At 46.0% G+C, this 17,153-nt stretch overlaps 1 protein-coding gene across 1 annotated transcript in view; it reads right to left on the bottom strand.

Moving 5' to 3' along the window:
* Hsf2bp (heat shock transcription factor 2 binding protein) overlaps nt 1-17,153 on the bottom strand; it is an 80,871-nt gene that overhangs the window by 44,778 nt on the left and 18,940 nt on the right. Inside the window, exons 5-7 of the mRNA XM_021149248.3 lie at nt 12,543-12,692; nt 10,386-10,518; nt 9,234-9,351 (exon numbers count right to left, since the gene is read on the bottom strand). Coding sequence (XP_021004907.1) covers nt 9,234-9,351; nt 10,386-10,518; nt 12,543-12,692 — 401 coding nt within the window. The remainder of the gene's footprint in view (nt 1-9,233; nt 9,352-10,385; nt 10,519-12,542; nt 12,693-17,153) is intronic.

Genomic DNA, 17,153 nt, shown 5'->3' with positions numbered 1-17,153 from the left:
AGATTTGGGGCCCCCATCCCTGTCAAGTAAGAACCTAAAACTGTGATTTATGACTGGTGGGGTTCTAAACCACTATGTTAAGACTCATCACTATGCAACACAAAGAGAGCAGACCAACACTAGCTCTCTGGTTATAAATCCACACGTGGTACTATAGTATCAGTTTTTTTTTTTTTCTCAAAAACAGCTGCTATAGTTTGGACCTTCAATGTTGCCCAGAGACCATGTGTAAAACTGGATGCCAGCCTGTGGCAGTACTGGGAGGTGGTGAAACTTCCAGAGGATGGAACTTAAAGGAAAGAACTAAGGTCGTTAGGGATGCTGTGAAGCTTTGTATATGCTTGGCCCAGGGAGTGGCACTATTAGGAGGTATGGCCTTGTTGGAGTGGGTGTGTCACTGTGTGGGGGGGCTTAAGACCTTCATCCTAGCTGCCTGGAAGTCAGTATTCTGCTAAGCAGCCTTCAGATGGAGATGTAGAACTCTCAGGTCCTCCTGCACCATGTCTGCCTGGATGCTGCCATGTTCCTACTTTGATGATAATGAACTGAACCTCTGAACCTGTAAGCCAGCCCCAATTAAATGTTGTCCTTTATAAGACTTGCCTTGGTCATGGTGTCTGTTCACAGCAGTAAAACCCTAACTAAGACAATAGTTGGTACCAGGGACTGGGATATTGCTGTGATAGGCCTGACCATGCTTTTATTTGAAAGAATGTGGATTTTGGGACTTTGGATTTAGAAAGCAGTGGAATGCTTTAAATGGGGCTTAATGGGTCATCCTAATAGGAATATGGAAGACTTTGTTGCTGGGAGTAATTTGAACTGTATTGACCTGGCCCAAGAGATTTCAAAGGAGAAGAATTTCAGAATGTGGCATAAAGACTGGTTTTGTGGCATTTTGGTGAAGAATGTGGCTACTTTTTGCCCTTGACTGAAAAGTCTGCCTGAGGCTAAGGTGAAGAGACTTGGATTAATTGCATTAATTGCATTGACAAAGGAAGTTTCAAAAAAGCTTAGCAGAGACTTTGTTCTCTGGTTAAGTCTTTTTTTGTTGTTTTGTTTTTGTTTTTGAGACAGGGTTTCTCTGTGTAGCCCTGGCTGTCCTGGAACTCACTTTGTAGATCAGGCTGGCCTCGAACTCAGAAATTTGCCTGCCTCTGCCTCCCTAGTGCTGGGATTAAAGGCGTGCGCCACCACACCCGGCTTTCTGGTTAAGTCTTATGAAGAACCATACCCAGGGATCCATCCCATAATCAGCTTCCAAACGCTGACACCATTGCATACACTAGCAAGATTTTGCTGAAAAGACCCAGATATAGCTCTCTCTTGTGAAACTATGCCGGGGCCAAACAAACACAGAAGCGGATGCTCACTGTCAGCTATTGGATGGATCACAGGGCCCCCAATGGAGGAGCTAGAGAAAGTACCCAAGGAGCTAAAGGGATCTGCAACCCTATAGTTGGAACAACATGATGAACTAACCAGTACCCCGGAGCTCTTGTCTCTAGCTGCATGTGTATCGAAAGATGGCCTAGTCGGCCATCACTGGAAAGAGAGGCCCATTGGACTTGCAAACTTTATATGCCCCAATACAGGGGAATGCCAGGGCCAAAAGAATGGGAATGGGTGGGTAGGGAAGTGGGGGGGGGGTGTATGGGGGACTTTTGGGATAGCATTGGAAATGTAATTGAGGAAAATACATAATAAAAAAAAATAACTGACAGAAAAAAAAAGTCTTATGAAGAGAAGTTTGAACAAGCATAGCAAGCTTAGAAAGTTAAAATATAAAATATATGGTTCGAGTATTAAAGGAGTACCAGGAACTGAAATGGAGCAAAATCCCGTGTTCTAGGAGATAACAGATTAAGGGAGCCGGACCTTGGGGCAAGATCCTACCCAGCTAAATTTAGATCCAGGCATGGTGGTACACACCTTTAATCCCAGGAGACAGGCATGCTGATCTCTGCGTTCAAGGCCAATCTACAGAGCAAGACCCAGGATAGCCAAGCTTAGGCAGAGAAGGATTTGGAAAACAGAAAGCCAGTGACAATGTAATAGTCCAAGCAGGTCATGTTCTAATTCCTGCACGCAGCAGAACTCGGCAGCTTCAGCCATGTGGCTCTGGCTCTAGAATTAAGAATGGAAGGAACTACTGGGACAATTGATGCTGGTCAGCTGGAGCTAAGAAATTAGCAGTGATTATGAAGAGTCCAGCATCACTGAGGTGAAATCTTCTTGGAAGTGTTTTCTGGGAGCACAAAGAAGCTGTGTTCCAGAGATAGCCAAGGTTGTACCTTGTGCTGCAGCTGGACTTGGTAATGTGTAAGAATCACCCAGGTGACCAAAAAAAAAAAGTGATAAAAAAAGCCGGGCGTGGTGGCGCACGCCTTTAATCCCAGCACTCGGGAGGCAGAGGCAGGCAGATTTCTGAGTTCGAGGCCAGCCTGGTCTACAAAGTGACTCCAGGACAGCCAGAGCTATAAAGAGAAACCCTGTCTCGAAAAACCAAAAAAAAAAAAAAAGAATCACCCAGGTGGTACTGGTTTTGAAGGCATGAAGGTGTCATGAAGAACAGCTGAGGCGTGGCACTGTGAGAGGTCATGGAAGGCCACTGGAGAAGATGAAGCCTCCGCTGTAATTGATGGCCCAGGACTGAAGGGGTCGTGCAAAGGATTTGAGGCTTGGCACCATGAAGAGAGCCTATGAGAGGCTATTGGTGAAGCCTAGTTGGAGTGGAACACCCCAGTGTATTGGAGATGTCAGTACCATGGGATGATCACCAAGAACAGCAGCCATAGTGGAGTGGATCAACCTGAGCTTAGAGTGCTACAGAGGGCAGAGCTGGAGAAGTGATGCCAGCCCTTAGGAGGAGTCCAAAAGATCAAGTGGAATCCCAGACACGGAAACAACAAGCTGTAACATTGAAATTGCCTTGGAGACTCAAAGATGTTAAAGATGCCAGAGCCATGGGATACCCGCTGAGGAAAGCTGCTAACGGAGTAGAACCAGCCCAGGAGAAAGCAGTTTGTTGCAGTCAACAAAGATGAAAACAGAGTGGAGATCTGAAGACTGCTTTGACATCAGCCATGGAGATGCAGAGTTTGGAGTTTGCCTAGCTGGTTTCCTACCTTGCTTTGGGGATTACAGTTAGTTGAATGAATCTCAGAAGAGACCTTGAACTTTGGACTTTTAACATTGTTGAGACTGCTATAGACTATGAGGACTTTGAAAGTTGGACTAAATGCATTTTGCATTACGCTATGTTTAAGTATGGCCCCCATAGGCTCATGTTTTTTAACAAGTCTATGAGGGCCAGGGAGTGGAATATTATGGTTTGTATATTCTTAGACCGGGGAGTGGCACCATCCGGAGGTGTGACCTGGTTGGAATAGGTGTGTCACTGTGGGTGTGTGCTTAAGACTCTCACCCTAGTTGCCTGGAAGTCAGTCTTCCACTAGTAGCCTTTGGATGAAGACATAGAACTCTCAGCTCTACCTGTGCCATGCCTGCCTGGATGCTGTCATGCTCCCACCTTAATGATAATGGACTGAACCTCTGAACCTGTAAGCCAGCCCCAATTAAATGTTGCTTTTTTTATAAGACTTGCCTTGGTCATGGTGTCTGTTCACAGCAGTAAAACCCTAACTAAGACACTAAGACAGAAGTCATGGAAAGGGGTGGCTGCTAGCTGAGTTTAACGTGCCCCACACCTGTAGGGAAGAGACCCCTGACAGGTGACATGGAATAGGACTCCTGGAAAGACTGTTCCCAAGTGACTGCTTGGTTCTCAGCTGAATGTTCTACCCCAGGTATGGACTGGGTTGCAATCCTGGCAAAGGGAACATCCTCTCCCTGAATGGCACCTAAGTGGCAGACACGGTGTTTCAGTGAGACAGGCTTCAGAACAACCTGCATGTCAGTCAGATGAAAGTAGGAGGGAGGACAGGCTCTGCAGGGCCACTTCTAGTCACAAATGGTGGACTGCAGAAACACATCTCAGAGTTTCAGATCTACATGGTCCTTCTCCATGAAGTTACTGTTTTCTTATCCTCCCCCGTGTTAGCATGGAAATCAGTGGAAGTACTGACCTGGTGGAGCCTCAGGGCCTTCACAGCCAAATTCCTGGATTCTACATGTCATGAAGAGACAGCCCACCTCTGTGATTGGATCATGTCTTTCTCGTTCTCTGGAAGACATGTCTTTCAGCCATGTGTGGATTGCTTTAAGACCCTTCTCATGGAAGCTCTTATTGGCTAAAGACAACAAGTCTGGAATAGTCAGAGTGAGGGCTGCTATTTTTATTATCTGTTTGCTTTGAGACAGAATCTTGTATAGCCTATGCTGCCTTGAACTCTCTATAACTGAGGGTGACCTTGAACTTGTGTTCTGATTCCCCACCTCTATTTCCAGAGTGCAAAGTACAGGCATGTGCCTCTGTGCCTGATTTGTATGGTGACAGGGTAGGCCTCCTATGTGCTAAAAGCAGGTCTTCTACCAACTAGGCCAAAGCCTTAGTGTGTCCAATGAGTGTGTTGCTTCTCCCTCATGCTTGGCAACTGAGTATCACCTTTAAAAGACTAAAGAATTTCACATGTCGCCGGGCGTGGTGGCGCACGCCTTTAGTCCCAGCACTCGGGAGGCAGAGGCAGGCGGATTTCTGAGTTCGAGGCCAGCCTGGTCTACAAAGTGAGTGCCAGGACAGCCAGGGCTACACAGAGAAACCCTGTCTCAAAAAACCAAAAAAAAAAAAAAAAAAAAAAAAAAAAAAAGAATTTCACATGTCTAATATGAAGCAAGAGTTTTGGGTTGCCTGATTTCATCAAGGGTCAAATGGAACTACTAGTGTCACATGACAGCAGGGGAAGAAAAACTCAGGAAGTAACAAACACACTCTTGGGGAGTTCCTGAAACTCAGGAGAGCCTCTCCCCAAGGTCACATAAACACTGGCAACTGCTGGAGGATGAGCCCGCTGCCTCCAGCTTGTCCAGGGAAGTGAAGGCACACAGCTCCTGTGAGTCATCACCCATGCTGGGGTCAAAACTCAGGTATGCAGCTGCCTTTGACTCATCCATGTTTCAGTAAGTAACCCAAAACATTTAGGTTCACTCTTCTAGTCAGTGGCCTGTCTGGGTGAGCAGACATTTGTTCACATCTCTCCAAAAAAAGTAACATAACAAAGCCCCTGGCATTACATTTTGGCAAAGACTCTAGTTGTATTGTTCCAGTCCTGAGAGCTTGAGAGAGGCTGGATTCAAAAATCAATGGAATTATTTGATGGAAGGAACCTGAAGGCATAGCACTCAGGCTATAACAAGATTTCTGCCCACCATTATCTAGGTCTGTAGTTAAAGTGAGTGACAAGTGGAATAGAAGGATGTGATCTGACTCATAAACTCAAGGCAAAGAGACAGCTACCTGGGACAGTTGTAGACTTTTGAAATCTCAAAGCCAACCCCTAGTGACACATCTCATCAGATGAGGCCACTCCTCCTAATCCTTCCCAAACAGTTCCACTAACTGGGCTCACACATTCAAGCACAAGGGGCCATTCTCATTCAAACCACCATAACAACTGAACCATAAAGAAAGTTTTACAGTTAAAAACCAGCTGGGAGAAAGCTGGACCCATCTCTAGCCCTGAGGCACAACTCTGAAAGTGAGCATCCTTTGATGGTAAAGCGATAAAAGCAAAAGCCCCAGGAGAGAAGTGAATCACAGACATGCCAAAAATCTCAGCACAGCATAGCAAAGGCCCTATTTAAGTGGACTCAGGCTACTGTCAACAGCAAAGGGACTTCAGTGGAGGAGCTGGAAGCTGACTGTGTACAACCCTGGAAGGCTGCTGGGAAAGAAGTCAATCTGATGGCTCTGCAGCAGGTCCTCCACCATCACTGCCACCAGCATGTGCTTATGTATGTCAGACCCACGAGAATAGAGGCCAAAGGAGAGAGGCAAAGCAGCAGCCCTCACACAATGCTTGCTGGGAAGCTGAAGGAGAGACTAGTTGGTCCATGAACACTTATAGAGACCACAGAAGAAAAGAAGGCAATGAATCAACACCCAGAGCCCACACAGACACCAGCACATCACTGTAGAAACAGCTTAGCAGGAAACAGAAGGGCACAGACAGGTGATTCACAGAGAAGACTTAATGGGATGAGCATGCAGAAAACATGCCACCTCACTGGTATTCCAAGTCAGAGGAGGGACGCAGGTGGGTGAATGGCTGGCCAACTGACTGATGACACATATACTCTTCATAGGAATAAATAACAAAATGCTGACAGCGTGTAGGAGACAGTACAATGGCAGCAGCTTACATCTGCATGGGTGCCACTTCTCAAAAATCCCACTTCTGGGGAAACTCCTACAGAAACTAACACATAGGTCCACAAGTAGATATTTACCAAATGTTCATTGTAGCAGTGTATATGTAGAGAAATTAAAAATATTCCAGATGTCCCCTCAAGCAGAGAAAGGTGATCTCACCATTAGGGCTTCTGCAATTTTTGAGACACGCCCCCTGTCCCCCAAGAAACAGATAAGATCCACAGTCAAGTTTTAATGCTATTACAAAGAAAGCTACATGTCACATTACAGCATGCATTGTTCATGCACATAGACATGTCAGCATAAAACACTAGTGCAGACTGTTATGTGGCTCACACAGGGTATCACCATGGATCCTCTGTCCACTGAACACAATGCCTGGAGCAGCTACTGAGATCATGATTGGTGAGCAGCACATGAGCTGAGGAAATGGGAGCAGAGCATGAAGGACTAAACCACCAGCTCCCATTGGCCTGCACTCAGACTGCACAGAAGGCTCTCTCTGTCTAAGTAGAAGAAAGGGGGATTCTTCTGGTAGCCACAGTAATAGTAGGAGCCTCAGGCAACTCAGCTGCTGCAGAAGGGGACGTTTCCCCACCTTGAAGGACCTTGGTAGCTGCAGGCAGTTAAGCAGCAGCCACAGTGATACTCTAGACCACACCAAGCCTCTGCATTCCACCTGGGGAACCCCAGAGCACTACAAGCACTATGGAGAGTCGGCAGTTCAGGAAGTGACCTCAGAGAGATACTTCTAAATTCCCAGTCTCACCTCATCATACACAGCATAGTCTCTGGGCTGCTAACCAGCCCCTGTGTGGCACCAGAAGGCACACAGGGCAGTTCCACTGGCCTGGGAAACAGCAGGTTGAAACATTACAGACATGGCGCTGATACTGAAACAACATGTGACTTGTGGCTCAAATCCAATGGACTGTTGAATCTTCCAAAGGCTTTAAACATGAGGCTTCTGACATATTTCAAATGCCCAGGATGCATCCAAAATTATTCAGCATACAAAGAGAAAAAGAAAATCTCACTTCATGGGAAAATATAAGAGACACCAAGGCCAAGATGGCACAGATGCTGGAAGTATCTGCCACAGACATACATTTAAGGGACTCCTGAACTAAGTAAGAGAAACTGCAATACATAAGGCATACAGTTGGAAAACCGTATCACAGGAAGAACCCTAATACCCCCCAAAGCTTTCTGCCATGGGTCTCTATGTTAGCACAGGAATGTTTGCTGTGAAAGCACTAGATTCCATTCCCAGCACTGTCCCCCCAAAAAGGAAAAAAGACTTCCCGTCCTATTCCCCAAGACTATATATACATCATACTCTGATAAAGTTATATTGCATGGCAAAGGAGGTTCTGCAGATGCAATCACAGTTACTAATCAGCAGGCACTGAGCTGATTAAACAGGTTTATCCAATATGTCTAATCTACACACATGAGCCCACAGAGAGCAGCGCTGGCTCTCTGGCTAGGAACAGCAGGAAAAGTGTGATACACACTGTGATGGATAATCATGATCAGCTCAAGCGGATTTAGAATTAACATTGAAAAGCAACTCTGAGGGTGTGTCCAGAAGTTCGGAAGGAAGACTCACTCTGAATATAAGCGGTACCACTCTGTGGTCTGGGGTCCTGCACTGAATAAGGGGATACAGTGGGCTGGTGAGATAGTATAACAGGTAAAGAGTTCCCACCAAGATTGACTGGCCTAAACTGGGCAGTGGTGGCACACGCCTTTAATCCCAGCACTTGGGAGGCAGAGGCAGGCGGATTTCTGAGTTCAAGGCCAGCCTGGTCTACAGAGTGAATTTCAGGACAGCCAGGGCTACACAAAGAAACCCTGTCTCGAAAAACAAAACAAAATAAAAAAGACTGACTGGCCTGTGTTGAACTCTTGGAGCCCACTTAGCAGACAGAACTGATGCCCATTAGTCATCCTCTAAGCTCCATGTGCATGCTATACCGCGCACACAAATTCATGAGGAGCACACACGTGCACACACATAAAGAAGGAGTTAAAAATACTTTTCAAAAGGAGAAACCCAGCTGAGTGTCAGAATTTTCCCTGTTTCCTGAGCATGGATGCCATGTGACCAGCTGCCTCACACTCCTGCCACAATGCCTTCCCTGGACGAGGGACTGACTGCGCCCTTAAAGTGTGAGCATAAACAACGCCTTCCTTCTTTAAACTGCTTGTGTCACAGCAACCAGAAAAGAAACTAATACAGATGCCAATTCTGAGAAGCACTGTGGCATGACAGTGGGGCCATGTGAGGAAGAGCAGTCAGCCCTGGACAGGATTCAGCTGGCCTGCTACTCAGCCGATAGAAGATAGACCACAGCAGGAAAGCAGCAGGAAAGCAGCAGCAGATTCTTCAGAGCCTCCTCCAAGGACCCAGCTGAGCACCACCCAGCACCCAGCAGAGGACCTGGTCAAGCCAACTCAGACACTGACCTACAAACAACACTGAGATAGTAAACGGAAGTCTGGCCTGATTTGTTACAATGATTAAGGAAAATAGCTACAAAGTTTAGACTGCCCATAGCACACACCTACTGAAGCTCATCCTGAGGCCACTAGTAACACAGCCCTGAAATATTTAGGGTTCACTAAGGGGTAAATATTCCTTTTCTTGATTTATGGGTTTTTTTCTGAAATACTATTTGACCCAACAGCCAGCAGGCTAAAGCAGGAGGAACATGAGTTCAAGGCCAGCTTGTGCTACACATTAGCTCTCTCTCAAATAAAATTAGATAAAATATCATCTAAAGAGATACTACATTCCTTAAGTCCTGCTTCCTGGTTTGTAGAGCTGCTGGGTCACCTGTTTACAGAGCTCCATCAGCACATTCCAAGCGCTGTGCAAGTTGAGTTCTCTACTTACACTTTGAGTCTGGTGCACTGGCCAGGCTTTAAGTCCCCCAGCAGCTGCAACATGGTGTCCAGGAGCACCCGGCTGGAATTCACCAAGAATTCACGACCACACGCAATGGCGGCAACATCTGCAGAAGACAGAACAAAGCGTCATGATTGCAGGTGCAGCCAGAGCACACAGTGGCAGAGGAAGAGGAATGGCTCCTGGCCTCCCTCCAACCTTCATGCGCGTATCACCACACATGCACGCACACATCATGGCATCAACATATCTGTACTGCTCTGCCGAAGGTCCTAAGTTCAAATCCCAGCAACCACATGGTGGCTCACAACCATCTGTAATGAGATCTGACGCCCTCTTCTGGTGTATCTGAAGACAGATACAGTGTACTTAGATACAATAATAAATAAATCTTAAAAAAAAGAGTTGCTGTGGTCATGGCATCTCCTCACGGCAACAGAACAGTGATACAGACAAGAACAATGACTGCACATGTAAGACATTTAATACCAGCCTCTGCTTAGGGTATGGTAAAATGGAACTGCATCATTCTTCCCCAGGGAAGGGAAGGGGCCTTCTAAAGGCCTTCTAAAACATCACAGCTTTTCTTGAATACATCAGAAACCTAAGGCTGGCTGTGAAGTGCCTAAGCAAAGAGCCTGGGACTTACAGGTAGAGACATGGGACAAGCATTCTCAACCCGGGGCAGATGCTCAAGGCCCTGTCAGTCAATCCCAACAAAGCAGAGCGAATGTTTACCAAGCCAGCCCAGCTGCTGCGGAAGGCTGATTATGGAAGGATACAGCTTCACACCCTAGCTGGGATATTCACTGATGCATGGCTTTATTCAAACTCTCAGAACTTCAAAAAGATGAAAAGCAACCGGGAGACTGTTTGCTGTGTGCAAGACTGAAGATCAGTTTGGTAGCAAAACAATAAATAGCAACCAAACAAACCTGGGTCTCCCTTAGAGCAGTTACTTCTAAGTGACGGTGACCATAAGCCCTTGGGGTGCTTTCCTGTACTACATACACCTGACACCTCTCCCAGCTTACTGAGATAGACTCCAGTGTGAACACTGTCCTTCAGACACACACACACACACACACACCTGTAATTACCAACCCTGATATACAGCCCTGTGTCTGAAAAGTTACCTACTTGTTACAATTCCAGCCAGTGCAAAGACAAATTGATTTTCATCAGAATCAACCTCCTTGACATCCCCATCCAATGACTTCACAAAACTCTCCATCGTCTGGCCAGTTATGTTGAAAAACTTCAATGCTTTGTCCTGAAAGATTAAAAAAAAAAGATAGAACTGTCACATCTTTCCAAAGAATCCTGGGTAACAACACCAGAACGGGCAAGCCATATAGAAGAGAAACAGGGTGTAATTACAGAAGCAGTCATAGAGAAGCCTGTGCCACCATTCAACCAGGAAGGGACACAGTCAATGCTGACAGTCATAACTGGCCACAGCAGCAGAATAAGTGACTTTTGAGTGTTCACCCCTTAAGGAGACATCTGCATTAACCCCACCCACCCAGGCTGGGGAACACCACAGAAGACTGCATGGAAAGAATGCTGGACTTGGAGGATAAAAGGAGTGCTGCAAATGCTGTCCCCTGGCCATGACAGGACCACTGCACTTGTCACTCCCAGCAGCTGTGCTACCTGCACAAAGCAAGCCAGTCCACAGTGCACGGAGAAGAGATGGGCTTATGAGGTACTGTGCCTCACCCTGCCTCACAGAGGAGCGACTGACAATTGATGGCTGCTGGAGTCAGTGCTCTTCAGGACTGTGGGCACTGGTAGGCCCATGCTCTAGTGGATGGCCCTACACCCAGCCATACGCAGGCAGCACTAATGGCCTTAGTGACATATAGATAAATAAGGAAGTGAGCATAGGAAGTCGAAGGGGACGTGGGTTATATGACTGAGATACACTGAGATGCATGCATGTGTGTATGTGTGTATAAAACTGTCAAGATTGACTTAAAACCAGGGCACCTTTTAGAATGTAAAAACAGAAAACAAAACCTTAGAGAACATCATAAAGGAAGGCCTTGGGTGACAGGACACTCTGAGAGTGGGGGGAGCTCCCAACTCTGGAAGTTTCCTAAGAACCCAGCGAACCACTTAAGTCCAGTGGGAAAATTACAACATGGAAATCATCTTTATTTTTAAGGCAAAGTCTCATGCAGTCCTGAAAATTATACTTTAATAAAGCTCAACAAACTTTTAAAGAACACTTAAGACCTTCCTTGGGGTCCCTTAAGACCTACCACTGTGTGTGTCCTCTAAGAGGTGACTAATGTATCTCTGGCCTTCTGCCAGATACCCACCCTCCTCTTCACTTCTATTCCTTCCCCCAGAATCAGATGCACCCTGTGTGTGCTGGTGCTTTCTTCCCTCAACTGTCACCTCACCCTGACACCACACCTGTTTACTCACACAGCTCCCACATGCCTCCTCCCTCCCCATCTGCCCTGCAGAGTGCTGCAGCCTCACCCCTAACCCTCACTCACTCATCATCATGTTAATTTCCTATATTTACCCATGTCCTATCACTCCTTCGTTCAAAGCACTTGCCCGCTGCTTCAGGATAGGAGCCCTCCACTCCGTCACATGACCTCCCTCCCCTCTATCCAAAAGGAAGATATACTTCTTACTCCTACCTTTTTTGTCTTTGTTGTTTGGTTTTTTTTGAAACAGAGTTTCTCCATGTAACCCTGCTATCCTAGGCTTGCTCTGTAGACCAGACTAGTCTCAAACTCAGAGATCCTCCGACTCTTCCTCCTGGGTGCTGGGATTAAAGGTGTGTGCTACCGTGCCCTTCGGGCCACTCTATACCTTTGTTTTGACTGCTTCTTAAAGTATCCTTACCACTTCTGCCATTCCTATCTACTCATCAAGGACAATTTCAAATTCTTCTCCTTTTGGGAAATCCCTAACATACATACATATAATACAATATACTAGTTACATAAATATGTCAAATAATACAACCTGTTTAATTTCTGTCTTACCCATGAGGTAAAACACACATGAGCACTGTGAATGCCATTAGATTTTTATGCATACATTAAGTGGTTAATATACAAAAACTTCTCTTGGGTACTGGGACAGAACATGGTACTTAATTTCACACATCCCCAGAGCACCAGGTGACACACTGAACACATCAGGCATCTGGTCACCATCTGGTGAATGAACTTACAAGTCTGCAGCATGGCAGGCCTCAACAGTCAATGTCACAGCAGACATGCTGCCTCTTCTAGTCACAGGCACATTCAACAGTGCTAGACAACTTACTCCTCCTAGAATGGTTTTGACGACCTCCTCGCTGCTGGAAACCCCCCAGAGGAGGGTGCAGGTGACAGCTCCCATTTGTGTGCAGTACTCTGCTTGCTGGAGGAGCTGCTGTTTTGCCTCATTCAGCTGCTGTCGAAGAGCCAACTTCTCCTAAATTTACAAAATATAACAAGAAAACAGATACTAGCATTCAATCTCAAAAACCTCTCTCACATGTTCTCTTTCACAATGATATTTATTAAAGAGAAAGCATTCAGAATTCTAGCCCTTATGAGTCACAATTCACATCTAAACAGTTAAGTTCCAAGCTTACAGAAGAACACACGGCTGTTTTACAGCTTATGAAGGATAACTGCAAAAAGCTAAATTCATCCATTTAAGTAAAGAGAAAACTAGAGGTGGCTTGGGTCCCAAGTGATAACCCCCTAAGCAGCACTGCTAGAGTCTGGAGCGACCTAACACAGCATGCACTGCACAGCAGAGCTGCTAGAGTCTGGAGCAACCTAACACAGCCTGCACTGCACAGCAGAGCTGCTAGAGTCTGCAGTGACCTAACACAGCCTACAGTACACAGCAGAGCTGCTAGAGTCTGCAGTGACCTAAGACAGCCTGCACTGCATAGCAGCACTGCTAGAGTCTGCAGTGACCTAACACAGCCTACAGTACACAGCAGAGCTGCTAGAGTCTGAAGTGACCTAACAGCCTGCACTGCACAGCAGCGCTGCTAGAGTCTGCAGTGACCTAACACACAGCCTGCACTGCACAGCATTTCTACTCAGGGAACCTGTTGCAGCCAAAGATTCACTCAACTGGAGGAGTTTAGAAAAAGAATTATAAGAAGTCCTCTTCTAGGCCAATGTTTCTCAGCCTGTGGATTGCAATCCCTTTGGGGGCCAACTGACTCTTTCACAGGGGTCAACAAGAACTATCAGAAAACAGAAATATTTACATAATGAGTCATAATAGTAGCAAAATTATAGTTATGAAGTAACAACAAAAATAAATTTATGGCTGTGGATCACCTCAACACTGAAGAACTGTATTAAAGGGTGCAGCATTAGGAAGGCTGAGAACTCATGATGTTCTAGTCAAACATCATGAGGAACTCCTCATGAGAGGGTCATCACAGGGGCTGGAAAATATTAAAAGCATGTGTGGCTGTGAAATGGCAGCAGCATCAAACACCAGACCTAAGCAGGAAAGCTGTGAAGGTGGGTACCAGAGACATGCTCAGGCTCAGCACACGGATAACAAGACCATGGAGGCCAGGGAAGGTCCCCTGCACTTCCTCCAGAGCACCTGAGACAGCTGCAGCTGGGCCAGACTCTCACAGGGTCCCTAAGGCAAGAAGAGAACCATTGTCCCGACAACCCTCAGGCAGCACATCCCTCCCTAGGGATGGCGTTCCTCTGGTACTAACACTCCCTTTAAGGAGACAGCACTTCCCGAGAGATGAACAGGGATGGGCATATCCCTCAGTTGTAGAGCACCTGCCTATCATACATGAGGGCCTGGGTTCTACCCCCAGCACCACCAAGGAGGGAGGAATAAACCAAAAATTATAAAAACAGGTTAATTCATTTATATTAAACAGAATTAGCTCAACCACAATTTAAATTATACTAGATGGTTGAAGGTTTTTTTTTCCTTTTAAAGAAGTAAATACTTAATAATACGGGGTTTTTGTCTAGAGTTTCAAGAGAATTGAGGGTGGAACTGGAGAGATGGCTCAGTGGTTAAGAGTACGGACTGCTCTTACAGAGGATGTAGGTTCAATTCCCAGCACCCATTGTAGCTAACAATGCCTGTACCTCTAATTCCAGGGGTTCTGACACCCTGTTTTGGCCTCCGTGAGTACCAGGTACACATGGTACACATAAATACATGCAGGCAAAATACTCACACATATATAATTAATAAAAATTCTAACACTCACATGTTAATGTCAAGTGTCCTCCAAAATGCCCTGTCCTGGGGTCAGCCCTTTCTCCCCAGCTCTGTTACTGGGGTAAAGAAAAACAGCAAGTAGCTAAGGGGATTAAAAACATTGTGTCCTTGAGAACAGCCAGAAGGCGAAGCCTTTCCAACAGAGACTATTATTGTTGACCCACGCACGGTCTAATACGTCTGCAGTGGGAGCTGGATGGCGAGCCTCCCAGCCAGTAGTACCAGTCAGCTGCTTCTTCCCCGGTCCGGGTCCTCTGAGAGCTGAAGCCTCCACTGGCTGATGTTCCCTTGGTCTGCTCTCCATCAGGCTACACCAGTCACGTTTGATGATGTTATCTACTGCTTGCTATTTGTTCTTTCCCTTTTGGTTACTACAGACCCAATAAACCCATTTATCTGAAACTGCAAGGACAGAACTTTCAAATATATCACAACAAGATCCTGATCCACTAAAGTAAGGGAAACCTCAATCTTCCAGCTTCAACCAGGCGTGGCAGTACACATGTAGTCCTCACACTCAGCAGTCAAAGGGCAGAACTGGGGAAGCAAGATCCTGTCAGGGGGTGAAGGAGGGAGGCCACAGGTTGAGAAAAACTGCATCCAAAATCTATCAGGCCTGCCACACACGCCTTAGAGGTTCCAGATCCACTGACTCAGCCAACAGAGGCCTGAAGCTACCCTAGCAGCTACCTACTTTTGTAGGTGCTACCAGTTAAATTCAGTACCTCACACTCACACAGCAAGCTCTTTACCTAATAAGCCATCTCCCCAGCCCGATCGGGTACAGTAACAATTATACAGCATTTACATTGAATTAGAGAGCACAAATAACCTATTTAAGGCATTTATGTGTGGGCTGCACGCAAATACTGAACTTATTCACAGAAGGGTCCTGAACACCCTAGGCCTATCCACAAGAGGTCCTGGAACTGATTCCCTCAGATACTGAGGGACAACTGTTTCTGAAAGAGGACAAACAATCCAATCAAACATGGAAGAAGTGTTGGGTTCTGTGAATACTACAGTATGCAGTGGAAGGAAAACATCATTAGTCTTCCTCAGTCGCAACCCCTGAAGCTCCAGTAATGACTAGCCTGGCAAGATAGACCCACTAAGCTGGGCAGTGGTGGCGCACGCCTTTAATCCCAGCACTCGGGAGGCAGAGGCAGGTGGATTTCTGAGTTCGAAGCCAGCCTAGTCTACAAAGTGAGTTCCAGGACAGCCAGGGCTATACAAAGAAACCCTGCTTAAAAAAAAAAAAAAAAAAAAAGATAGACCCACTAGAGTAAGATGGAAACCACCCTGCCCCTAAATTCTTATCTTTTTTTTTTCCCAGTTTGTTTGAAAGGGACTGTTTTCCCTCATTGTCTTGTCATGTACAAACTAGTGTCTGCAGCTGTGGCAGCAGGAGTGACCTGCCCGCCACCAGCCCTGCCCAGACTATCTGAAGCACACTCCCTCCCACTGCACACTTACTGACTATTGAAGCCATTCTTTTCGATGTCTGTGATTCCTTCCTAAAGCCAAAGCTTCTGTTGGACTGTATGGCACGCCCTGGACATGAGGTGGCCAGGGCATCGAGGCTGCGTGCGCAGGCCGCCTCCCTCCGTGGGGCCTCAGAAGCAGGTTATTTTAACTAGCAATAGTAGTATAGTGGTGAGTAAGCAATTAATGATGGAAGTTAATGACAATGTACAGTTCCCATATAGTCTATTCACTGAGTGGTCTTTTTACAGTTGGATCAGGCCTGAACCCGTCCATTCAGAAAGCTTCAAATTATAGAAACAACACTGTCCTATACGAGTGACCGATAATGCTTTCTTTGGCTACATTCTTTATTCTGCGGTAACATTGAGGCTTATAAATCAAAAGGAACTAACTTGCCGTCCTCCGGTTTATACAGAACTCACGGTATCTATGACTTTTTAAAACTATGACCTGTTAAAATGAATCTGTTTGCACAGATGCCCATATACAATGCCATGTACTGAGAATGGTTTCAGATTTATTAAATTCAAGCTTATTTAAAAAAAAAAATTTTACACTGCTCTTACAGATAGCCTGGGTGCCATTTGTATATAACAACAGCAATGACAACAACAAACTATAACTCAAGTTCCAGAGACTCTGACACTTTCTTCTGGACTCCAGAGACTCCTGCTCACACATGATGCACATAAGCGTACACAGGCACGCGCACACACACAAATATAAACTTTTTCAAGTTTCTTGAGTCACTGAATGTTTCCGACAGCTTCCTTTTTAGCATGCTAGAAGTAGAAACTCTTTAATATTAAAAATATTAAAGTAAAATGTCAACAGAAAACTGGCAAGTCTCTACCCTGGCTGATTTGCTACTGGGGAAAGGTACCTGCCGTGAGATAGAAGTGCATGGAGCCAACCATGCTGGGCAATGCCCTTTATTCCAGCACTTGGAGGCTGGCTGAGATGGGAAGGTCAAAAGTTCAATGCCAGCCCAAGCTACAAAGAGGAGAAGGCAACTCAGGCTCCAGAGCAAGACCCCATCTCACAATAAAATAAGACAAGACAGAGGAGGAAGCACAGCTGCAGCTGCCTTTCAGTAAGCACCTGTACTGAGTGATGAAGTGGCCAGCGTCTCGAACACTGAAAGTATTGCTGTTGTCATAGTATGCTGATATGCTG

Source organism: Mus caroli, unplaced genomic scaffold, assembly GCF_978045245.1.
Source record: "Mus caroli unplaced genomic scaffold, Mus_caroli_1 scaffold_18, whole genome shotgun sequence".
Taxonomy (NCBI): domain Eukaryota; kingdom Metazoa; phylum Chordata; class Mammalia; order Rodentia; family Muridae; genus Mus; species Mus caroli.
This window is presented reverse-complemented; position numbering and strand designations above follow the sequence as displayed.